This window comes from Trichechus manatus, unplaced genomic scaffold (assembly GCF_000243295.1).
Source record: "Trichechus manatus latirostris isolate Lorelei unplaced genomic scaffold, TriManLat1.0 scaffold00022, whole genome shotgun sequence".
NCBI classification, from domain to species: domain Eukaryota; kingdom Metazoa; phylum Chordata; class Mammalia; order Sirenia; family Trichechidae; genus Trichechus; species Trichechus manatus.
Genome location: NW_004443958.1, coordinates 17,425,984 through 17,452,445, shown reverse-complemented (window position 1 = coordinate 17,452,445; position 26,462 = coordinate 17,425,984). Strand labels below are relative to the sequence as shown.

The following is a 26,462-nucleotide window of genomic DNA, read 5'->3' as shown; positions in this document are numbered from 1 at the left end:
CATTTCCCAAAAGGATTTGAGGCATTGATGAAAAACGTAATTTAGTACTAAAATTTAAAAAGATTCGTATTCACTGTCTATTCATATTTTCCAAAATTTTACTTTTTTGAATAAGCAATATATTACATGCTACAAAAAACTAAAAAATGCAAAAAGGTGCACAGTAAAAAGTCTCCTCTCACCCTGTCCCCTTGCCACCCAGTTTTCCTCCCTGGAGGGAACCAGTATCAGCAGTTTACTGTGTCTTCCTTCAGAAATACTTTAAGCGTGTTGTTGTTGTGTGCTGTTGAGTTGATCCCAACTCATAGCGAACCTGTATGCCAGAGTAGAACCGCTCCATAAGGTTTTCTAGGCAGAAATCTTTACGGGAGCAGATTGCCAGATCTTTTCTCCTGTGGAGCCATTGGTGGGTTTGAACTGCTGAGCTATGGGTTAGCAGCCGAGCATTTAACCATTGTGCCACCCATCCTCCTTAATTTAAGCATAGGCATATTTTTTCATCTTGGTGTACAAGTCCTTATACATCATAAATACTGTCTGATACCTTGCTTTTATCACATGAACAGTATATCATGGGCTTATCTCCAAGTTTGGGTCTATAAAGAGCTTTCTCATTTTTATGGTGATTGTTTAGAAAGTACCATATTCTATTTAACCACTCCTCTTTTGCTGGGCCCTGAACTTTCCATCAGTATAAACAGTCCTGCGGAGTGGAACCTTGCACGCACAATTCTGTATTTCGTTCATTCTACGCATATTTATTGTGTACCTACTCTAAGTTCTGGAAATATAGCAGTGAACCTGCAGACCCACTCGAGCTTAGATTCAGATTGGGGAGACAGCCAACAAATGAGGAAACAAACACAGATGTATTGAGTTTATGTTAATGGTGATGTAACGTTTTGGAAAAGGATAGTGATAATGGCACAATATGAAAAATGTAATCAGTGTCATTGAATTGTAAAAGTGGAAGTTGTATTGGCGAGTGTTTTGCTGTGTATATTTTCATCACAATTTTTACAAATCAAACTGATTTTTTAAAATATATGTATAAGCGGTTAGGGATGGTAAGGGCTTTGAAGAAAAACAAGGCAGGGACCTCCACAAACAGAGGAAATGTAGGTACTGGCCTGATTAGTGCGTGGTGTTGGGCCCCTACCTCACTTACCCAGGATCCGCACAGACTTCGTAAGACCCACAGAATAGGGGACTATTGGGAGATTTGAATCCCAGGAATTAAGTTGTTGAAGACTCGAAACAAAATATTATTCCAGCCATTTGTGTAGGGCAGGGATTCGTCTTTTTTTTCCGTCCCCTCTCACACCCTGCCAGTACCAGTACCACTACCAGTTGCCTTCTGGTCGATTCCAACTTATGGCGACTCTGTGTGTCAGAGTAGAATGGTGCTCCATAGGGTTTTCAGTGGCTGATATTTTTTGGAAGTAGATCACCAGGACTTTCTTCCAAGGCACCTCTGGGTGGATTTGAACCTCCACCTTTTCAGTAAGCAGCTGTGTGTGTTAACCTTTTGTACCACCCTGAGACTTCTCACTCCCTAGATGAGTGTTTTTCAAGCTTTTCCCCCATTATTAACCCACATACCTCCCTTTCCCCTGCCCTGAACTTTTTTTTGAACTATTTTTCCCCCTAATCACTCCTTCCCAATGAAATTGTAGTAACCATGGGTATTAATTTATGTACTGTGGCCCTTTGGAGGACTATAAACCATTATAATATCTAAGGTTCCCCTACCCCTACCCAAAGAACCTAGGCCCTGGCAGAATGTAGACTCTCCATCTGTGACCCTCACTGCCAGGGACCTGCCAGCCAGGCTGGTTCTCCATGTGGGTGGTGCTAAAATCACAGTAACAAAGTTGTCTTGGTAGGATTCTCTTTGTCTTGAAATAAGAAAGACAGAATTGGTTGTTACTGACCCAGTCCCTCTAGTGGCATGCACCAGGTAGCTTGCTTTGTGTGTAAAATTGGTCGGTGGTAAAGAGGTGGGATGACTTGTGAGCATTGCCAGGATGGGAACAACAGGAAGGGGCTAGGAGGAAGGTAAGAGCCAAAAAGGAAGGGTCTTCCTGTTCCCTGCCCTTTTCTGCACTCCCTTGATACAGTATTCAGACTTAACATCCCGTAGATTGTAAAAATAAACATTTATTCAAGCACGTACTAGGTGTCAGGAGTAAGCTACAGCTTTTCACGTACGTTGACTCATGCCATCTTCACAGCAGCCATTCATGATTGCTTATAATATCCCCACTTTATGAATGTGGTGAAGAGGGTCACATAGAAGGCCCACAAGTGTCAGAGTTGGTCATTCTCACATCACTCTCCCCCTCTGCCTGTATACAACACGTAACTTCATAATGTGGTAGAGCTGGCTGCGACCTGGCTGCCTCTCTCCCCAGAGTATGAGCTCTCTCAATGCAGGAGCAGTGTTTTATCCATCTTTGCCTGTCTGGTCTGTAGCATTGAGCATGGCACAGCATAGGTACTGGGTGAACAATTGATGGAAGGATGGGTAGACTGGCAAATGAATACATCTACATGTGAAGAAATTATTTCTTGAGTAAGGGAACCCTGAACCTCTCCACTTGTAATCTGGTTCTGCCCACAGGTCCCTGCCATGTGGTTCCCCATTGCCAAAACTGATTTCCCCAAGTTACTGGTGATCTCCTTGAAGGCAAACTACATCATGCTCTTCTCAGTCCTCATTTTGCTCTCTCTCTCTCTCTCTCTCCCCGGCCTTCACACTTGTCCGTTCTCCCTTGGCTTCCCTGCGACTCTTCTCTCCAGCGGATGGTAGCTCTATCTCCTTCTCCTTTGTAGACGCTTCTTTTGTACTATCTTAAAATCAAGGAGACCCAGACCTGGTTAAATGAGATGATGTGTGTAAAGCCCTAAACACAGCCTGGTATGTGGTAAATGCTTAATCAACATTGTTGTTGCTAGTTCCTACGGAGTTGGCTCCAACTGTAGGTGACCTTGTATATAACAGAACAAAACAGTCCCCAGTCCTTTGCCATTATTGTTGGTAAGTTTGAGTCCACTCTTGTAGCCATTCTGTCAAACCACCTCATGGAGGATTTCCCTCGTTTTCACTGACCCTCTACCACCATGATGTCCTTTTCTACCAATTAGTCTTTCCTAATGACTTGTCTAAAGTAGGAGAGTCGAAGTCTTACCATGCTCACTTCTAAGGAGCGTTCTGGTTGTATTTCTTCTAAGACTGATTTGTTTGTTCTTTTGCCAGTCCATGGTATACTCAATGTTCTTTGCCAGCAACGCAGTTTGAACACATCGATTCTTCTATCTATGCATCACAGCAGTCAACATGAGCTGGTTTCATTGTTCTTCATGCACTTTCTTTTTAACTGTCTCCCATCTTGTCTTTGCTTTGATTTGCAGCTCCAGGGTCTGAGCCACAATGTGATCTTTACCTTGGATTCCTTGTTAAAAGGAGACTTAAAGGGAGTCAAAGGAGTAAGTGTTCAGAAATTTGATTTCACTTTAACTTGAAAGAATTGATTTTTTTCCTTTTAAGATCATAGTAGTGCTTGTATTTAAAAAGCACTCTGAACATTCTTAGCATAAAAAAAAGTTCTTGGAAAATGGTCATTCAAAAGATGTGCCACTTCACATAATGTTACTGATGGAGGAACAAGATAATAGACACTTGCAGAAAGATGGTGGGAGGCTAGGTGGGTGGGGGAAAGGAGTCTAAATCTGAGTCTGAGCTCCGCTACTGGTGACCTCGCAACTGTGGACTGGCCCTGTCAGGAGCCCCTGAGGCCTGCTTCGTCAATAGGATCAGGAATGCTCCCCTTCCTACCTCTCACAGGTTTATCATGTGTAATAAATGGTGGAATGTGCATGAAAACATGTTGGTTAAGATGTTATTTCAAAATTATTCAGTAACCTTAAGCAAAAGTAAATAAATGCAATTTCAATTTCTTTTTCTTTCCTAAGGATCTCAAGAAGCCATTTGACAAAGCGTGGAAAGATTATGAGACAAAGTTGTAAGTGTTTTTGTTTCGTTTATTTTGTTTTGTTTTTTAATGTTGTCATGATGAGGATTTAGCTCTTGCACAACCACCCCATCATTTTCCTGACCCCTTCTGTCCAGTATGGTTAATCCAACAATGTTTGGTTAAGTCAGTGGTCAGTGTTTACATTTTTATGAGTGTGTAAATGTTTATTGCCAGTCTGAATGGTATATTGTGATTGAATTTCCATTCTTTTGGTATAATTTTTTGCTTTTTCTTAACTGTATAATGACCGTGTTTCTTCACTCACTTAATTTTATGTGAATCTTTCGTGAATTTTATCTCCAACAGATGGTCAAACACCTGTCAATAATATTTGTTTAGAAAATACATTATAATACTTACATATCTACTACCATTACATTAGCTGTCAGTTCCTTCTCTCTCTCCCAGGAACATCCTTCCAGAGCTTTTTAGATCAGCGGTACAGCGTCATCCAGGGACTACCTTTTCCCTTTTTGTGTTAGATCTTCTACTTCCTTTTTCCTGGTTTAGTCCAGTCTTTTGCTGGAATGCTTCTTTCAGTAGCTTCCAGGGTACAGCTATAAAGGAAGCAAAATTTTCAGATCTCGGCATGTCCAAAATATCTTCATTCTGCCACCGCACGAAAGGAGAGTTTCACTAAATATAAAATACTGGATGTATAATCATTTTTTCTCAAAATGTTGCTCTATAATTTTTAATTTCCAGTGCTGATGAAAAATCTGATCCCTTTCTGATTCCCATTTCTTGATATGTGACTTTTTGTTCGGTTGGTTGGTTGGTTTTTGTTTCTTAGTTTCAGTAAGAGAATGTTTAGTTTCTTTATATACAGGCGTACCTCAGAGATATTGCAGCTTCAGTTCCAGACCACCGCAATAAAGCAATTATTGCAATAAAGCTTGTTGTTGTTAGGTCCCATCTAGCCAATTCCGTTTCATAGTGACCCTATAGGACAGAGTAGAACTGCCCTGTAGGGTTTCCAAGGAGCAGAACTGCTGACCTTTTGGTTAGCAGCTGAGCTCTTAACCACTACGCTACCAGGGCTCCATAAAATAAAGCTAGTCACACGGATTTTTTGGATTCCCAGTGCATATAGAAGTTATGTTTACGCTATACTGTAGTGTCTGTTAAGTATGCAGTAGCATTATGTCTAAAAATAACAGTGTACATGCCTTAATTAAGAAATGTTTTATTGCTAAAAATTACTATCATCTGAGCCTTCAGTGAGTCGTAATCTTTTTGCTGGTGGGGGATCTTGCCTCGATGCTGATGGCTGCTGACTGATTAGGGTGGCGGTTGCTGAAGGTTGGTGTGGCTCTGGCAATTTCTTAAAATAAGACAGCAGTGAAGTTTGCTGCATTGATGGACTCTTCATTTCATGAAAGATTTCTGTGTAGCATGCAATGCTATTTGATAGCATTTTACCCACAGTAGAACTTCTTTCAGATTTGAAATCAATCCTCTCAAACCTTGCAACTGCTTTATCAACTAAGTTTATGTAGTATTCTAAATCTTTTGTTGTCATTTCAATAATGTTCACAGCATCTTCACCAGGAGTAGATTTTATCTCAAGAAACCACTTCCTTTGCTCATCCATAAGAAGAAACTTCTCATCCATTGAAGTTTTATCATGAGATTACAGCAGTTCACTCACATCTTCAGGCTTTACTTCTGATTCTAATTCTCTTGCTGTTTCTACCACATCTGCAGTTACTTCCTCCACTGAAGTCTTAAACCCCTCAAAGTCATCCATGAGGTCGGAATCAACTTCTTCCAAACTCCTGTTAATGTTGATATTTTGACTTCCTCCTATGAACCACAAATGTTCTTAATGGCATCTAGAGTGGTGAATCCTTTCCAGAAGGTTTTCAATTTGCTTTGCCCAGTTCCATCAGAGGAATCACTATCTATGGCAGCTATAGCCTTATGAAATGTATTTCTTAAATTGTAAGACTTGAAAGTTGAAATGACTCCTTGATTCATGGGCTGCAGAATGGATGTTGTGTTAGCAGACATGAAAACAACATTAATCTCCTTGAATGTCTCCATCAGAGCTCTTGAGTGACCAGGCACATTGTCAGTGAGCAGTAATATTTTGAAAGGAATCTTTTTTTTCTGAGCAGTAGGTCTCAACAGTGGGCTTAAAATATTCAGTAATCCATGTTGTATGACATTTCTTGATGTGTCTGCATTGACCTTTTGCAGTTTTTTTAGTCCTGAAAATTCTTCTTGCAGTTCCTCCTGTGACTTTTTTGTTTTGTTTGTACGTTCTCCCTCTCGTTTGTCTGTTTCTAGAACTCTTCATTGTATAATATTGGACATCTAGTTTGTTCTTATAATTTTCTTCTTTTTTCTGTCCTATTTTCTTTATCTTTTTTTATATTTTAGGTTATTTCTTCAGTGTTTTTTTTTTCTCACTACCTCAGCTAACTTTTTATTTTGGCAATCACATTTTAAATTTCTAAAAGCTTGTTTTTTCTCAGTGAGGTTTTTGTTTTTGCTTTGCCTTTTTTGTAGTTTCTTATTCTTGTTTCAAAGATGCACTAGTTTATCTCACTGAGGATTTAATTGCTTTTTATAAAATTTTTTATCTGCTCCTTTTTTGCTTCTGTTTCCTCCTGGTTCCTACTTTGGCTAGCCGTTTATATTTCAGAGTGAAGCACCTAAAAGCTGATTGAAAGCTCATGTGCATGAGCAGGGTTTATCGACTGGCGAGCTTTCCTTTTAGGTTTTAGGATGCCAAGACAGCCTTTTCACCTGAAATATTCCAAATACCAGTGTCTGGAGGTCTGTTTTCTAGAACCATTAGTTCCTTCAGCCCCTGCCTAGCAGTTGTGTATGTTGGTATTCTGGAAGCTATACAAGAGAAGAGGGCAGGGATTCCCATAGTTCAGAATGCAGATTTTCTCTTACTCCTTCTCTCCAGCCTTACTCTTCCAAATATTTCTTAAATTCTCTCATCCTTTTTTGTCTGTAGTTCTTTTCACCTCTGGGACTGTATCCCTTTTTTATGCCTTTACTATTGTTTTATTGGGATTGCTGGAGGAAGAAGTAAAAACCAGCAGTCTTATTATTGTTAAGCTGTACCTGTCCTCCAGTACTTCTTCTCAAGCCTCTATAGCTTCTTATTTCTCTTCTTACCCACACCAGTGGAGAGAAAGCTGAGATTTATTCTGTTTCTGGTAAATTCCTTGCTCTTTTGCCTCTTTGACTACCAAGGTGCCGTGATGAAAGACTTGCTTAGATACAGCATTAGGGTATTAAATTGAATCCCAACCAAGTTTGTAGTAGATTTTCCATTAGGTTGATGGGCTGATTTCCCTTGTCTATTTATACGTAGACAAGGATGTTGGCTTTCTTTGGGGTTTGGTTCCTCCTACTACCACCACTTAAAAGAAGACTTGAAGGCTAAATCAATTAGTCTTGGCATTCACAGCTGGAAATAACAGGCTGTTTTTGAAATTAGAAGTCCATTTTCAAGTTAAATGGATTTTTCGAATGAGGGCTGTGATTATTGGTATTATTACCAGAGTATCAATTATCATAGCCAAGTAATAGCCTCAGATGCAGTGTGTTTAATGTGGGCCTTCATTCTTATTTCCCTGGTTCCCTCCTGGCCCTCTCCCCAACTGAAGAACGTTTTCATGGAATTCCAAATTCTACCTTGAGATCTCGTTCAATCCTTATTTTGTACAGTCCAATGCCAAGTAATTGAATGGTTAAAATGTGCTGTTGGGATTTGGAAATAGCCCAAGCTTGGAGGAATATTGGACATCACCTTTAAGTAGGCCCATTATATGCCATAATTGTCTTGAAATAATTCTAAGTCTCATAATCTTTATCAGTAATCAAGAAATGTCTCAGATCCCCAACTTTTTAATGTCCCCCTCGTGATAAAGTATCTTACCCAAAAAAAGGTAAATTATCAAATTGTCATCACACCAACCAAAATGTAAGAGTTTATATGCATCCATCCAAGTATAAGATCAAAGTTAAAATGTAAGAAGTTTTCTGAATCAACATCTATAAAATGTATGTTCTCTTTGAACTTAGGTTTTTACTTCTGACTGATGCCACCAAGCATTCTTGTCTCTTTAGTAATTAAGAAATAATCAAATGAGTCCCTGGTTGGTGCAAACAACACGTTCAGCTGCTAACCAAAAGGTTGGAGGTTCAAGTACACCCAGAGTCACCTTGGAAGAAAGATCTGGTGATCTCCCTCCACAAGTCAGCCGTTGAAAACCCTGTGGAGCACAGTTCTGTTCTGACTTGCATGGGGTGGCAGTGAGTCAGAGTCGACTCTGCAGCAGCTGGTTTGGGGTTTTTGTTTGTTTTTTCTTTCTTGTTAAGAGAAAGACATGACTGCATTTTGTTGTTGGTGTTGTTGTTTAATTTTTTTAATGATGACATCTCCATTCATTACAGTACAAAAATTGAAAAGGAAAAGAGAGAGCATGCAAAACAGCATGGGATGATCCGCACAGAGATAACAGGAGCCGAGATTGCAGAAGAAATGGAGAAAGAAAGGCGCCTCTTTCAGCTCCAAATGTGTGAAGTAAGAACAAACTTTTTAATCGTCCTCCTAGAATTTTAGTATCTGTAATCTTCTGCTCGTCAGCAGTTTTTATGCTTAAGAGCAGGCTGTGTTTGACTATTAGAGGAGAGGACTGTTTCGTAAGGATTCTAATCTCCATTTTTCTCCAAGCCTTTTGGGACCTGCCATTTCACTGTTGTCTCATATTTTGAGCCTTGGTCCTATGGGGCTCTTTAAGCCAAAACAGGATTCTTTGGTGAGAACCTTAATGTTGCTTGTGAGTGATCGTGGGGGGGAGAATTGAAGAGTAACATTGGTGAATATTAAGTTTTACTGGTATAAGTTTAGAGCATGTTGTTTTTTTTAACCATGTGTCCAGTTTGAATGAAAGCTCAAAATAAACAGTCATTAAGAAAGTCTGAACTCATGGAAGAATGCAGTGGAAAGCATGCTGCCTTAAACCAGAAGCTGTGGTTCTCAAACTGAGTTCCCATTGACCACCAGCACTCCTTGGCCTCCAGACCAGTTCGTTCTGATGCTGAGATTGAGTAATGAGTTTCTTTTGCAGCCTTCAGAAAATATTAAAAGGGATACAATGATCTTATCTGCTTGTGAACACTTTCTCACAGTGAAACAAGTGAACAAGAAGTAAGCCATGTCAACACAAAGTCTTGGCCAGTAATGTTTAGTTACCTGCATAAATTAATGATGGGTTATTTGTATTTTTAATCTTTTATTACTAAGTAGCAAAAATTTCTTCCTAAAGAAGTTCTAAAGAAACCTCTAAGTTTCAGTATCATAGGATAAAGAGAATGCTATTCTAATAGAACAATCTGTCTTTCCTGTGTTTTACCATGTGAACTGTAAGTTTGAGATCCACTGTAGCAGGGGGAAGCAAATCAATTTTTCCAGAATGTTTTGCTGTGTTTTACTTTTGCCTGTCTAGTAAACTAATCTTAAGAATTTTTAAAATACTAACACCCCAACTAATCAATTTGTCTTGTGCACTTTGTGACTATGCTGAGTCAGCGTTCCTTAAATTACGCTCACATTGTCATGAAGCATGTTAACTTGTGCAGATTCACAATTGGTGTTCTGTCACTTGAACCTATGACTGAAGAACCCCGTGTGTAATTAGCAACATAAAGTTCTTTTTTATTTCTACAGTATCTCATTAAAGTTAATGAAATCAAGACCAAAAAGGGTGTGGACCTGCTGCAGAACCTTATAAAGTATTATCATGCACAGTGCAAGTAAGTAGGATGCCGCCATCCTTGTTAGCCCAAGGCCTCCTTCCCTTCATTGCTTTTCTTCATTCTCTTTCTTTCTCTTCTCCATTTGGTCTCTATGTAGAGTGATACAGTGACCAGTAAAATGGATAAGAAATAGTATTGTCCTCCATCTTCAGTGTTTTTTATAAATCAGTAAATCAGGGCCAACTATCTGACTCCTGGAAAATGACATCTTACAAATTCTAACCGTGGCTCTGATAGCCTGTGAGCTGTTAATACAGGTACATAAGTCCCTGTCACTGAAGTTGCCTTCTTGTTGATCCCCCAGAGGCGTAGTGAGGGGGGTGCAGAGGGGAATACCTGCCTCCCGAGGCACAAGTCCAAGGAGGTGCCAGTGGCATCACCAGGGGCGTGTCAACCACACTGGGTGACATTGTCAGAGGGTATGTCACCACATGGTCCAGAGATACGTCTAAGACCAAACTATGCAGGACTTGATCTGCTCCAGAAAGCCCGTGCCTGCTTCAGCCATGTTTCTGCGCTGCTCTCTGCTGCCGCGGCTCTCGATATCCGCCCAGGAGGATGCACTGGCCTGGGGGCGCTGCTGTCTGCTGCCGCAGCTCTCGATATCTACCAGGAGGATGCACTGGCCTGGGGGCACTGCTCGCCCAGCCGCCACAACCGGAGCGACCCTGGAGCCTGCCTGTCAACCCACCCGCCGCATGGGATGCAGACATCATGGGCGTGTGGCTTCTCCTTTTCGTGGCCATTGTCAACATCTATTCATCTTGAAATTTGGGGGACGAGGCACAACTTAGAGATTGTCGTGGGTGCTCAGTTTGGTCGGGGGCACAATTTAGAGTTTGCCCCTGGACTCTCGTTACCCTCCCTATGCCCCGTGATGCCCTGTCTCCCACCCTTGTTATTTTACTATTATTGGATCATCTGCAGCAAGTAGTCCCACCTGGAGTTATTTCTTCATCATCTAAATGAAATGAAGCACTTTGGGCATTAAGAACATTTTACATTCATACTTGGCTTCCTGTGCAGTTGGCGTTGTATTTTGACACATGTATCATTCTCCATTGGCACCATTTTGGTTTGTTTACCTTGCAGTGCTACCTACCTTTATTATGCCTGAGTTTCTGTGGCACCCTCTTTACTTACTTACTTCTTGTTTACTCATTAGGTTAACTTTCATGAGTTGTCTGGTAGAGCCTTTGTGTGAAGATGTGCCAGTTACTATTAATCAGTGGAACTCATAGAGAAAATAGTGATCCAGACAGCCCTCACATCTGTTAAGTAGAATAATGTGAGGACTGTTTGGACTAGATAAAATGCTTACTCTCCAAAAGGGTGAAATATGTAATTTTCTTTTATAATCTCTCTTACTCCTTTTAGTTTCATTATATCTAGGAATATGTTTGTGTTTAACTGAAACATTTAAGGAGGTCAGCATTAATATTGTAGGAAAAGCACAAGGCTTGAGTCAGACAGATAGATCTGAGGTCCAATCCTGGCTCTGCAGCTGAGTAACCGTGCAGGCTTTATCAGGTACTTCTCTGAACTTCAGTGTCCTCGTCTCTCTCATCTGTCAAGTGGGTGCTACATAGCAACCACCACATAGGTTTATTGTGGAGATGTGAGAATTAAATAAGATAATACATATAGGTTGCTTAGCCAGGTACCCGCGACATTATGCATGTTAGCTGTTGTGATGATTCTCAGAGGCATTAAAAATAGGTCATTCATATATTTTATTGTCCAGAATTTTCTTCAGAAAAGACTTTTTAATGATCATTTACATAATTTTCCTCTTTTCTCCCTAAATCTACTTTGATTCAGCGTGTTTAAGAAATAAAAATAGTATATTGAAGTGGAAACAGTTTCCACATTTGTAAGATAAAATTTGACTACTGAAGCCTCATACTGAAGACCTGGACTAACCAATCTTTGGCTTCATAGTGTAGGGAGGCGGTTATGAAACCCTGAAATGTGGTGGCCCCTGATTGTAGTTTGGGGTGGAATTTTTGGCCTTTCATCAATTTCAGTTTTCCTAGGAACATTTCATTGCTTTGAAACTTTTACAGAAATAAGTGAACCTCTCAGTCTTCTGAATTACAGTACTTTGGCAGCAGACCTGAATTCACCAGATTTTCAAAATCTCTTTTGATCTCAAATTCTGTAAGTCTCTACTGTAGAGGAAGATACTGTAGAGTTTGACCTACACAAATAAGAGCTTTCCAAAATGTAAGATTCCTTGTAAAATATTCAAATATTTGCCTTTGTCAGTAACGATGAAAACAACTCTGACCTATATAGCTAAAGCTACTTCCCTTGATTCTTTTCTTTGCTTTTCCCTTCCCACAGATACTTATTAATCTTCTACCAAAGGCCAGGCATTTGTTAGGTTCTACCCCTAGGAGTTAATCATCTGGTCTAAGAAGTTAAGTCAGATCCATCAGTAATTAGGGCTAGGAAGTGATGGGAGAACTACAGGACATCAAGAGAAAGAGAGAGTCCTGGCGAGGAGACACAGAGAGGTTCCTTAAAGGAGGTAATGGCACTTGGGATTGGACTTGGAGGATAGCTTGGATGTGGCCATTGAAATCTGACAGAAGAATCTTCTCCCAGGCCAGACAGAGATCAGCAGAAGAAACCCCTACTCGGTAAAACTTCCACGGGTGGAGAGGTGTTCTAAGATATCAAGTAGTAGAGCTGGGTTACAACAGGATTCAACCCTAAGTTGACCCCAGGAGAGAAGCCAGGGTAGTTTTCTTTCAAGGACTTTTTAAATTTTTTCCCACTTTAATCAATCCCTCAAAAGTCTTGATAGACATGCAGTAGACTTGTGAAGCATCCTCTGCTTATCTTTTATTCTCAGTACCTAGTGCAGTTCCCAAAACGATTTTCAATACAAAGTCAGATGGTACTCAACAGTGAGTTTGCTCTGGTAAACCCCACATAGTCATAGCTCTTCAGGGTGGATGCAGCTGCTACACAGAAAAATAAAGGCAGCCGAAAAGAAAAGCTTTGGGCTTTTTCTTATTAATTTTACCCCACCCACGCCAATGACTCCTTACTTTCAAACATGAAAATTGTCAGTAATAAGCTGTTTTCAAAGCAAGCATATTACCTACTGCACACACACTCGTCTCACCACCTAGCACTGGGTAGCTTGATGATATGCATAGGTAAGCATCATCCCTGTCTATATATAACAGCAATTTATATATATATATATAAATGAACAAAGGATGAGTAGACTTTTCTTTAAAAATATATGTATATATTTATATATGTATATATACACAGACACACATATATACAAATGACCAGTAAGCACATGTAGAGATGCTGAATGTCATTAATCACTAAAGAAATACAGTGAGATACCACTTCACTCCCACTAGGATTACTGTAATTAAGAAAATAACAAGATAAGTTTTGTCAAGGATGTGGAGAAATTGGAACCCTCATACACTGCTGATAAAATGGTACATTCACTTTGGAAAACAGTTTGGTGGTTCCTCAAAATGTTAAACATAGAGTTACCATATGACCCAGCAATTCTACTCTTAGGTAAATATCCAGGAGAATTTATAACATGTCCACACAAAATCTTACACATAATCTTGTTCATAGCAGCATTATTCATGACAGCTAGAAAGTGGAAAACAACTCAAAATGTCCATGAACTGATAAATGGATAAGCAAGATGTGGTGTATCCATACAATGGAATATTATTCAGTCATAAGAAGGAATGAAGTGCTTACTCAGTCTGCAGTGGATGGTCCTTGAAAACATTATGCTAAGTGAAAGAAGCTAGTCACAGAAGGCCACATACAGAGAGTGGATTAGTGGTTGACAGGGACGTGGGGAGGAAAGAATTTGGAGTGACAGCTAACAGGAATGGTATTTCTTTTGGGGATGATAGAAATGTTCTGGAATTAGATAGTGGTGATAGTTGCACAACATTGTGATTATACTAAAAACCACTGAATTGTGCACTTTTGGTAAGTTTTTGTTACTGGAATTTTATCTTCAATTTAAAAAAAAACAAAACAAAACAACAACAACAAAGGCCAAATGAAGATCCATGCCCTTGTGGAACTTACACCTAGAAGGTGACAGACCCAAGTCTTAAACCCCGATCTCTTTAACTCCAGAGTTCATGCTCTTTGATCTGAATTATCAAGATGTGTTTTCAGTTAATTAGTACATACACTAACTCCTGGATTCTCAAGTTTCTTAAACACCATAGGATATACATGGAATGTATCTGAGAGAAAATGTCACCATGTTGCCTGGAATGCTGGAAATCAATACCTAATTTAGTCAGTCTGAAGCTTAGAAAGCAGACTTTCAGACATGGTTGATTTGTTGATGGGTCACTTTATTCTTTTATTTGATTTGTAGTTTGGAAAATAATCTCCACGGTACTCTAGAATATCCTTACTTCTTTTGAAAATAATATTTTGCTCTGAGCCTTTCAACCTTTGGCCACATAACACCTCTTTCTAAACCAAGCCAAGCAGAATATGTGATAAGGGAAATGAGGGAGATAACTCTCGTCTTTGTTTTAAATTAAAAGCAGAATGAACCACAGTGTTTTCTTTCCCCATCACTGTTTGGACAGAATGATTTTGTGAAAGACTGCTACATAAAGATCTAATTCTACATAGCGACCCACTCAGGATAGCAAAGATTCTGGTTCATTCTAAGGAGGATGTGTCCTGCCTGATATTGCGCTTCAGTGTGGATTGGTGATCATGTTAGAAACTCAGGAGCTTGCACCTTGCAGGTGTGGGTGTGTTACAACCCGTCTGTGCAAATGTGAAGATTCTTCTGCCCATCAGTTGGCAACTTAAATTTTTCTAGTATCCTGTGTCATTAAAATGTGGTAATATTTCTTTCAAGTTGCTTATTTAGAAAGTGAAGTCAGTCCTGCTGTTGCTAAGGTCAGAGAAGTAGTGAAGCCTATTTTGTTAGACTGTGTATTGAACTACTTCTCTGTGCCTGACATTTTAAGTACATTATCACCAGTGCTCACATGAACGCTCCAAGGTATATACCGTATTCTTGGCCAATAACATGACCATGTAAATAACAATTCCACAGATATAACACGTGGAGTTGTGCGATTGGCCAAAAACCATATCAGGTACGCGTTATTTGTGTAAAATACAGTGTATTATTATCTCCATTTACTGTATAAGAACACTGAGGCTCAGGAATTCAAAGATTATGTGTTTATTAAGTGATAAGGTCAGGATTTGGACCAAGATCAGCCAGACTTTTTTAATTACCTGTGCTCCAGAGATAGGAAAATTTACACCCAGATTTCAACTCTACCACTTATTAGCTGGATGACCCTAGATAAGCCAGTTTGGACCTCAGTTTTGTTATCTACAGAGTTAGTAATAATAAACTATTTTGTTGGATTATAATGAAACTTTTTAAAAGGTATCCCATGAATTGTGCATAGTAGTGAGTAACTGGCACAGAGTGCTATTCAGTCGCTTGCTAGCACCATTATCATTATTACTGTTACAGTCATCGTTTGTTTTCTGAAGATCTTGTTATATTTCAGTAGTTTACAGAGAAAATGGCCAAGGGACAAATGGGATGTCATAGAGGAAATTTCTCTTTCTGTTTGAAAGGCTTCTGTGTTCAAGTTCAGTAATAGGTAATCATAACTGACATTTGTTCTCCCCTTTCCAGTTAATAAAACACTTTCATCTCTAGTAGCTTATCTCGTGCTCTGTGAAGCTAGATAATGCTATCCACATTTGGAGATGAGCATGCTAATGTTCAGACCGGGTTAATACCTACCCAAGGTTACATGTATAGGAAGATTTAGAGCCAAAATGTAATATGCTTTGAGTCCTAAGCCCGTGCATTTTCACTGAGCCTCAAAAAAAAACCTGTTACCATCGAGTTCTTTGTGACTCATAGCGACTCTGTAGGAAAGAGTAGAACTGCCCCATAGGGTTTCCGAGGAGCACCTCGTGGAATCAAACTGCCGAACTTTTGGTTAGCAGCCAAACTCTAACCACTGTACCACCAGGGCTTCTAGTTGCTACCATATTGGAAAGCACAGATCTAGAGCATTCTCATTTAAACTCACTTGCTATTTTTTAATGTGGTGATTATGTTCCCTTTATGTTGAAAGTCACAATAAATCAAAATACCTGCAAAGAATCTGTATCCCTCTGGGAAGAAATGAACTTATGTGATTATCCTTTGCAGCTCCAGGGAGGAAAACTAACATTATTGAGCACATTGACTACCCAACACTTTGCTTGGTGATTGCATATGCATTGTCTGTATTATTAACTTTGTTTTACCCAGGCACAAACTGAGGCTGAGAGAAGTTAAGTGACTTGCCAAGGTCTCAACTAGTAAATCCTAGAGCACAGATTCTAGGCCATGGCCATCTGACCCCAAAGCCTTTGCTTTTTCTGTTCTGAGAAGTCCTGACAACATTCCTCTTACGTTTATGCTGTCTACCTTCAAAACCTTTCTCCAGAAATGATTTAAAGTGCAGGATCAGGGACCAGAATTGATCTTGCTGTGATTAACTTTGTGGCCATACTTTTCCTTCCTTGGCAGTCTACGCGCTTTCTCCCAGATGTAGAAGATGCCGGTTCAAGTTAACACTTAGGACAGCCTGCTCTGTAATGAGCTGCTATAGGGCTGGCTCTTAGACCTGGACATAATCGAGTGCCCACAGATGCCCACTCCCTGACTGGTGAGACTAAGGAGAGCTGCTCGGGGAGGTAGTAAGTGAGCTCTACCTCAACAGAATGAGTGAGTTTAGCAGGCAGAAGGAACAGCATATGCAAAGGCTGGGGAGAGTAGGAAGAAAGAACAAGCAACTAGACATTATATAACATGACTGGAACTCATTCAAGAGGCAGTGGTGGGAGATAACTAGAGAGGTACTGAGGAGCCAGAACACGAAAGTTCTTTAATACTGTGCCGAGAAGTTTGACTTTCATCCCAATGGGCAGTCATGGAAACCTGACCGTTAGAAGGTGAGATTTTGAGTGCAGTTATCTAGTTAAGACTTTCTAAAAACGGTGTTTCTCTTCCTTATTTTAGTAAGGGTTCTTTGCTGGAGATAGGAACCTTAGAAAATTTTAGAGCTTACAGAACCTCAGTAAGCACTCTTTGATGTCCACTTCTGATTGGATGTGTTGTTACCATTGAATATACATATAACCTTCAAAAAATGTGGCCTCAAGATGTGCCCTACAGATTCTTAGTATTGCTGTATTCATAGCCATTTACCAAGCATTTGTTTTGTGCCAGGTCCTCTGCTAGGCCCTGTGATGTGGAGATGAGAGAGTCCTGGTCCTCAAGGACCTCATCTTTTAGTGGGGAGACAGCAAACAGAGTAGATTGAGAAATAATCTGCTGTGAGGGCATGGTTAGAGAAGCTTTCAATGTGACAGATGAAATTCTAAACACCAGTTTACTGAGATTGACTCCTGTTTCTCTAAACGGGTGCCACAGATGGGGCTCCTGAGTGCACGTGTTCAGCCTCAGACAAGAAGTATCTTCGCCTGGTAGTTCCGAGCAGGGCTTCAGAATCAGGCAGGCCTGAATGGAAGTACCCAACTTGTTAGGGTTGTTGTGAGGATTAAATGAGATAACTCATGTAAGGTGTTCAGCAGAGTGCTTGGTGTATGATAGGTGCTCATCAGTGCTCTCCAGTGTTAGCTGTTGTTATTATTCAGGAGGAAATAATGCAACCTTCTGATATATGTGGTGGGATTAAGCTTTCCAAATCCATCGGTACCACTGATTTTAAATCCTGTATTTCAAGTATGTATTGGAACACAGGGATTGTTGGGGAAATGAATGAACTCTTTCCTCCTGCCTTTAGTTCAGTCACATCTCTCCTTACGGTATCCATTTCAGCTTCACTATAGTCCACTGATGAATGTGCCTTTCTCTTTTGATTTCAAATGTAGCATAACCAGGGTAATTGTTCCATGTATAGATGAAGGTACACATTATGAAATTGCTATGTTGGGACTAGAGCTGTAATTTACAGTGTGTGTATGATATCTATGAGTTTAATAGCTTGAACGGTGGGCTCAAACATAACAATAATTGTGAGGCTGGCACAGGACCAGGCAGTGTTTCCTTCTGTTATAGAAAGGGTCATTGTGAGTTGGAGCCGACTTGATAACAATTAACAACAACAACGTGATATCTACTGTTGTTGTTAGGTGCTATCAAGTCAGTTCCAACTCACAGCGACCCTGTGTACAACAGAATGAAACACTGCCTGGTCCTGCACCATCCTCACAACTGTAGTTGTGCTTGAGCCCATTGTTTCAGCCACTGTGTCAGTCCATCTCGTTGAGGGTCTCCCTCTTTTTTGCTGACCCTCTACTTTACCAAGCATGACATCCTTCTCCAGGGACTGGTCCCTCCTGATACAAGGTTTTCACCGGCTAATTTTTTTCAGAAGTAGACCACCAGGTCCTTCATCCTAGTCTGTTTTAGTCTGGAGGCTCAGCTGAAACCTGTCCACCATGGATGGCCCTGCTGGTATTTGAATACCAGTGGCATAGCTTCCAGCATCACAGCAACACGCAAGCCACCACAGTACGACAAATTGACAGATGCATGGGGTGATATCTACTAGCTAATGTCAAATGGTACCCAGGTTTTATTGTTGGTACATCTTTATAAAATTGTGGAATTAGTTTTATAAATGTTTTGTGTATATTCATGGGTATAGAGAAAAGATATTTTCAGATTTTGCAGGTTATTGTGGTTCGATTCTTTTTTTGTATTGCTGATAAATCTCCCATTGTTTTTCATTGTAGTTTCTTCCAAGATGGCTTGAAAACAGCTGATAAATTGAAACAGTACATTGAAAAACTGGCCGCTGATTTATATAATGTAAGTTATCTATAAAATACATGGGTTTTAATCTGCTCTCACAGGTAAATATGAATAAATTAGGAATTAGTAAAAGAGTATCAAAGAAGAGATTTTTTTGATTGAGTGTTGTGTCAGTATAAGCCTTCGGTCTAACTCAGAGAAGTAGTCAATGGCCAGATATCCCACAGCACCCTTTGGGGACTAGAGGGAGCAGGGAGGGATGTGCATAACCATGACTCTAGATAGCGCTCCTTTTGGGATTCAGTAATGTCGCATGCAAGTGCCCCCTTAAGCAATTGTAGAAAGAATGTTTGATCCTGGAAGGATAAAAATTAAGTGCCTGTCTCTGAGTAGGCAAGTTTATGATTCTTTTTTTGCCTGTTTTATATTTTCTCTTTCTCTCTGTCTCTCTTTTCTTTTCCCTAATGTGCAAGTTTTGCTTCTGTAATAGGAAAATCAAATGTAAACTTTTTGGGGAAAAAAACTGAATGTATAATGTAGAAATGGTAAGCTTGTTTCCTATAAACCACATAAACCCATACTAAACCCATTGCCGTCTAGTTGATTCCCACTGATAGCAACCCTATAGGACAGAGTAGAACTTCCCCATAGGGTTTCCAAGGAATGGCTGGTAGATTCGAACTGCCGACCTTTTGGTTAGCAGCTGCGCTCTTAACCACTGCATCACCAGGGCTCCAGATAAACCACATGGTGTTGAATAATATTAAGAGTATATGTACTGTGAGTGCAAGTACATATGTTCAAATAAAGTTTCAGAATTATAAATAATAATACCTCATATTATTATTGATAATACTAATACCTATAGGTTTTTGTTTTTTCCTGATTTTAACAGTTAACATGGTTCAGGTTAAGATTAAGTTCTGAGTAATTTAAAAAGCAGCACCAATCCCTCATCCTCATGGAGTACTTTGTGAACTTTCACATAAGCGTTAGCCTGTTGGAGTCCTGGTCCTTCGTGATTCTCTGCTGGCCCATCGAATCACATCATGGTGTTCCCACTGCCACTCTTTGAAAAACCAGAAGCAAATGACCTTAATGTTATTTCTTAACTTTGTTTAGAACAGTACTTAGAGTTCATTGTCTAGCCTAGATGTGTTATTTAGTAAGAAAGCATATTGCGCTGTTCATTGATTTCAAAACTTACTGGTACTTTCCTAAGATGAGAATACCATGCTTCTCATATATCCCAAAGGTCTTTCATAAGGAAATCAACTACATAATTGACTTGTTTGGTGAGTGGTACATTTGGGTGAATTAAACTCTGCTCATAAAATTATAAATGATAAGTAATAGAAGTGTTTTTGTTTTTTTTTTCATAGATAAAGCAGACGCAGGATGAAGAAAAGAAACAGCTGACTGCACTCCGAGACTTAATAAAATCCTCTCTTCAGCTTGATCAGAAAGAAGTAGGTGATCTCTGTGTTGCTGGCGGGGCTGACAGTATAAGCAAGGCTGCTTGTATACCCTCTGTGTTTCCTGAGCCCAGGAATAAAACCGGCATGTTGCTAGCTTCCTGTCAGGGTGGTTGTGGGATAAAGATGTAGGGTACAAGTGTGAACCAGCTGTGTGAGCCAGTGTAGAATCTGTGAGCTTTAGTTCCCTCTCTCTCCCTATAAAAAAGCCTTCCCCTGCTGCCCTGTCCCATTCCATGACTCAAGGTTTTTCTTCCCGGCTCTGGAGATGAGGCTCCAGGGGAGGGTACCCTCAGGATGTCAGAAGGACAGGCTGTGACGTGTACCCCGTAATTATTCCCTTTAGACCGAGCTCTCCCTTTCTGGGAAGCTAGAAGGGTTGTGTCTCATTCTGCCGGGAAAATAGGGAAATCTTTTGATGCAAAATCCTATAGAAGTTTTGTTCCATAGTTAGGAAAATTAAGGTGAGGTGTTCCACAGACAATGAAATGGAATATATAATACATCGTAGATGTTAGATGAATGTAGTCTAGATCCTTAATTATAAATGTTATTTATTCATGTGTTTGTTTAATACCTCCTATGTGCCCAGCATAAGGAGCCCTGGTAGTGCAGTGTTTAAGTGCTCGGCTGCCAACCGAAAGGTCAGCAGTTCAAACCCACCAGCCACTCTATGGGAGAAAGCTATGGCAATCTGCTTCCATAAAGATTACAGCCTAGGAAACCCTGTGGGGCAGTTCTGCTCTGTCCTGTAGGGTCGCTATGAGTCGGTATCGATTCGATGACAACAGGTTTGGTTTGGTATATGCCCAGCACTGTTGTAGGTAGTAAGCATACAAAATGAAATGAGCTTTCAGCAAGGAGCTTGCCAACTTGGAGAGTCAGCCATATTAACACGTAGTAGTTCCTAAAGTGGTCTCAGTGCTATAAGCAGTCTATTGGGAGGCGATGTGCAAGAGACAAAGGGCAGAATGAGGAAGAGGTCGTTCTTGGCAAAGAGAGGAGACTGAAAAAGACTCAGAGATGGAAAACTGCCTGGCATACTTGGGGCTGCAGGCGGTCCAGCACAGGGCACGTGGAGGAGTGAGAGATGAGGTTTCCGTGGTGCGCTCAGACCTGACTGTGGAAGACGTTGGAGGTCGAGCTGAGAGCTAGGGACTTCGTCCTAAGGGATGACTGACCAGTGAGCACCACTTATTAAATGAGGGAAAGTCAACATGTGTCTGTTTATATTATGAAAATTATTAAAGGTTAAATTTAAGTCATTTTTAAAATGCAGTGTTTAATAATAGTCACATAAAATACAGCGTTTTTGTTATATTATCAATTCCTTGTGATATTATCTCACAACTATGTTAAACTGATTTTATTTTTTAAGTACCTAAAATTTCTGGAATGGGTTCATGAGTCCAAAACAAAAACAAAGCAGGCCACCTGAAGGCTGGGAAACTGCACACCAGCAACACTATTTAAAGCAACCCCGAGAGCTCTCGTTACTGAGGAAATTTAACCCTCTCTTCCTCTGCTTCCTAAAATCCAATTTGTGTATGCACTGGGTTTTCATGAAGTGAGAGGTGTATGGCTCTTTAATGCTGGGCGCCTGCTGACCCGTGCAAGTGGGCATCAGTGGCCAGAAGATCCGTGTGCAGGAAGAAAGTCAGTTCCCACCTCGTCCAGAGTCGCAGCCAAAACCTGCACCTCTGTTCTGAGGCATCAGACTGTGTTTAGAACAGCTTCTGGGTGTCAGAACCCATTAGACCACAGACTAAACCACAGATAGGCTGTACTCTTGAAGGTGCTTATTGCTGGCATACAAACCCTGGGAGAAGTGGTCTCCTCCTTGAATGAGCAATAAAACCAAAAAACTAGTTGCTGTCTGGTCAACTCCGACTCACACCAAGCCCACGTATGTCAGAGTAGAACTGTGCTCCATAGAGTTGTCAATGGCTAAAGTTTTGAAGTTAGCTCACCAGGCTTTTCTTCTGAGGTGCCTCTGGGTGGACTCGAACTGCCAACCTTTAAGTTAGCAGCTGAGCACATTAACCATTTATACCACCCAGGGACTCCTGTAAGAGCCATAGAAAGATCCAAGTGGAGGGGGTAGGAGGTGGGTTTCTATCTAGGGAGAAAATTGTGAGATTTCATACTCACTGGTATGCACTCAACCACTTCCTGCCTTTGTTTTGTCACACAAGTTACCTCCTTCCTATACATGGAAGCTTTCTTGAAAAGAGAACCATTGTAGACCCTTTTTGTTTTGCGTAGAGACCGGAGTATTCCGCTCACGCTAGCTAAGGAACAGATTTATGTGTACTCCAAAGGAGTGTGTACATGAGGAAATGCACATACTTGGATTTATTTTAACTCCACCCCAAGTTAATAAATGATGAGTTTTCATTAGCACCACATCCATGAGTATCTTGTGAGTAGAATTGATTTTTCACAGCGTGCCTGTCCCATTCTCATGCTGTTTCTCACCTCTCATTGCAAGATGAGTTTAGAAGGTAGTGATTTTTAATGACTTAGAATAAATAGGAGAGGAGGCTGTTCATCAGAGAGTTCTGGCCACAGTGCTCCTATTTAAGAAGAGTGCAAAGTAACCTATAAAATGACCTGAGAATTTAAAAGCACCCAACAAATCATGTAGCCTACTCACCACCAGTTCTAACTTGGCTGTACTAAAAAGGAAGCTTCAAAAATTTAAGTTGTAAATAGGATCCCAGGATGTTTGGTACATTCATTTATTTCCTTGTCAAAATCAAATTTAGTCTTTATTGTCTTTGGCAGATGCTCAATGAATTTTGGAGCCCTGGTGGTGTAGTAGTTAAAAGTTCAGCTGCTAACCAAAAGATTGACAGTTCAAATCCACCAACCACTCCTTGGAAACCCTATGGGGCAATTCTGCCCTGTTCATAGGGTCGCTATGAGTCAGAAACAACTCCATGGCACCTAGCCAACAACAACAACTATGAATTTTAATTATCTTAAGCTTTTATGATAGCCTAACCTCCTAAAAGAACTATTTGCTGCATAACTATGGTTAGGGTTGAAAATATTTTATTTTTAATAATGATGCCCATAAATCTTATTTAGGATATACTAAATCATTCCAAAAATTCCAACTTTTTATTTGAGTCTATTGATTGGCTGTCTTAATAGTCCATTATAGTTCAGTTTGCAGGTTGTTTGAGAGCAGGTTCTTTCTTCTTCACAGTGTCTGGTACCTAAAAGCTACTCAGTAAATATTTAGTAAGATAAAATGGAAGGAATCCTTGGCCCACTCCACTTGTACCTTCCATTAGAAATTTGAAGCTTCTCCAATAGTGGGTTAGTTTTAAATTGGATGCCAGAAACATTTATAAACCCATTAAATCCATGAGTGTGTAATTGCTTGCAGTTTAAAAAGATTTGAGAGTTTACTCTTTAATAATGCATTTTATATGTTAATAAGGTTTTCTAATAAGAAAGTAAGGTGATTTGTCTGTACTGCTAATAGAGAAAGGAGCCCTGGTGGCACAGTGGTTAAGTGCTTGGCTGCTAACTGAAATGTCGGCAGTTTGAACCCATCAGCCACTGCGTGGGAGAAGAACGTGGCAGTCCGCTTCCATAAAGATTACAGCCTTGGAAACCCTACGGGGCAGTTCTGCTCTGCCCTGTTGGAACTGACTCAACAGCAATAAGTTTGGTTTGGTTTTTTGGCTGTAGAAAATAGTAAATTAAAGTAAAAAATAAAAGCATGGTTCCGTTCTATAGTTTACATTCCTTAGCTCACATAATGAAATTGCCCCCAAAGCATTTTAAATTCATTGTTTTAGTTTAGTTTTCTATTTCTGCCTGAATGAGTTTCCCATTTGTTTCCCCCTTTTGTTGAAACATGTTGATTTCTGTTGTGCTGTCAAAGGATTTAGGACCTATTTTATTCTTTCTGTTGTATTTTTTTGAATTACTATTAGTGTTATTAATTCTCCAAGGTCTGCTTTCTGAAAAAGGGAAATCCTCTTTTCATTTATCAGGAGCGCCCCCTAAGCAAGCTGAATGGCCATCATTTCTCAAATAATAATTAATGTGTCTTTCTTAAGCCATAAAACTCATTAGTAGCTAATTTAGACAGGTTGATGCTAGACTTCTGAAATATTGCTTCCTTCCTGCTCAGTTTAATAGAATATGTTTCTGAAGTCAAAGCCTAGAATTCAGCCATTTTATTCACCTTTGGAAGCATATTTGTCTGATATAAAGCAACCTCAAAAAAAAAAAACCAAACCCATTGTCGTCGAGTCGATTCTGACTTATAAAAACCCTGTAGGACAGAGTAGAACTGCCCCATAGGGTTTCTTAGGCTGTAAATTCTTTATGAAAGCAGACTGCCCCATCTTTCCCTGTGGAGCTGCTGGTGGTTGGAACTGCTGACTTTTCGGTTAGCAGCCAAGCGATGAAACAGTTCGCCACCAAGGCTCCTTTAAAGCAACCTAAGTGTTTGTTATAAAGAACTTAAATCTTATTTAGTCTACCAGTAAATATATGTAAGGAATGCTTAATAGTAAGTTTATAGAACATAATGGTTTAATAAGTTATCAGCATCAGAATCTTTGTTTTTAAAAAATCTTTTATTTTTAAAATTTAGGCTTTTGTATTATAGATTAGCAAATGGGTTAAAGTTAGAGATAATGTATTTTAGAGCATTCAGACAGACCTAGGAATTATGTGGTCATGTGAAGAAGTTTAGTTCAGTGAAAAGGGTTCTAAGGAAGGAGAGTTATTCTTGTAATAAGAATTAACATAGAAGGAGATTTTAGATTCTGCTTTTAATATGTTTCTGGAGGTATATATATGACAGCATCCTTGATCCCAAGTCCATAGTTGAGTAACTTTTATGCGATTTCATTGGATTAAAGCAGAAAAATCTTTGGATTTCATTTATTCCTGCCTCTTGTTTCATGGCTCAGTTCCCTAACACTCAGCTCTGATTTTTCTTTATTAGGATTATGGACACATTGCTGCCTCCCTCAAAAAAAAAACCCACATCTGTTACTACTGTTGCTATTGGGGACTGTCACTAGGCAGTGGTAGAGGAAGGCTGCGCCTTTGAGTAGCTGGTATTTAGGACAGCCCTTAGTCGTCGCTCCATCCAGAAGGCCTGGAAGGCCCTGTCAGGGAGGGAAGGACTCAGTGAGCCAGATGACTGTGGAATTCAGGGATGTGGCCCCAACTCAAAGTCACCATATGAGGAATTTTTCAAGCAATTCCTAGATTCTAGTCCACTCCGCACCCCTCCCTGTGTGATTAAAATTCCCCAATTAGATGTTTCAGCAGGAGGGAATCTGGCAGGTTAAGACAGAGAAAATACTGAGATTAAGAAAATGGCTAGGGTTTGTTATAACCTGTTTAACAGGAGTCACTTCCCTGGTGAAGTGTAGAATCCTCTCTCAGTTACCCACACGAGAGAACAGACCAGTGATGTGGTCACGCTGGAAGCATTGGCCTCAGAGACAGACACTGCATCCTAGCTTGTGTCCTCAGTACCTTTCATGGAACCTGGCTTTTAGGAGGGGCTCTGGACATGCTTTTTTTTTTTTTTTAAATTGTACTTCAGGTGAAGGTTTACAGAACAGATAGTTTCTCATGAAAAGTAGTACACATATTGTTCTATGACATTGGTTAACAACCCCACAACATGTCAACCCTCTCCCTTCTCGACCCTTTTTTGGACATGCTTTTGAGCACAGAACTCATCATATGTAGAACAGCCTTACAAAGGTGCATCATTCCAGAGATTTTCCTTCTGCTGTTTTTACATCTGGGGCGCTGGTAGTGCAGTGGGCCGGCTGCTAACCAGAAGGTCAGTAGTTTGAATCCACCAGTCGCTCCTTGGAAACCCTGTGTGGCAGTTGTACTCTGTCCTCCCGGGTTGCTATGAATCAGTTCAACGGCAGTGGTTTTTTGTTTATTGGTTATTACATTAATTTGCATTCACTGAGCACGTACTGTGTGACCCCAAAGGATCCTGAATGCCAGAAAGAAGCCATTGTGATGTAAAAGGTATGCTGTGCGCAAACCGTGAGTAAGTCGTCAGTGTGAATTTGGCTTCCTGCCTCATCCCCATCGCATTTCAGGTGTTGCTTTAAAAAAAAAAAAAAGAAAAAAAACACCGCCATAGAGTTGATTCCTACTCATAGAGACCCGACAGGACACAGTAGAGCTTCCCCGTAAGGTTTCCAAGGCTGTAATCTTGAGGGAAGCAGACTGCCACATCTTTATCCACGGAGTAGATGGTGGGTTTGAACCACGGACCTTTCAGTTAGCAGCTGAGCACTTAACCAC

At 40.2% G+C, this 26,462-nt stretch overlaps 1 protein-coding gene across 2 annotated transcripts in view; it reads left to right on the top strand.

The window, feature by feature from the left end:
* ASAP1 (ArfGAP with SH3 domain, ankyrin repeat and PH domain 1) overlaps nucleotides 1-26,462 on the top strand; it is a 312,941-nt gene that overhangs the window by 202,135 nt on the left and 84,344 nt on the right. For both annotated transcript variants that reach the window (XM_023728200.1, XM_023728199.1), the window contains 6 exons: nucleotides 3,415-3,489; nucleotides 3,976-4,025; nucleotides 8,460-8,589; nucleotides 9,736-9,821; nucleotides 18,651-18,726; nucleotides 20,052-20,138. In XM_023728200.1, coding sequence (XP_023583968.1) covers nucleotides 3,415-3,489; nucleotides 3,976-4,025; nucleotides 8,460-8,589; nucleotides 9,736-9,821; nucleotides 18,651-18,726; nucleotides 20,052-20,138 — 504 coding nt within the window. The remainder of the gene's footprint in view (nucleotides 1-3,414; nucleotides 3,490-3,975; nucleotides 4,026-8,459; nucleotides 8,590-9,735; nucleotides 9,822-18,650; nucleotides 18,727-20,051; nucleotides 20,139-26,462) is intronic.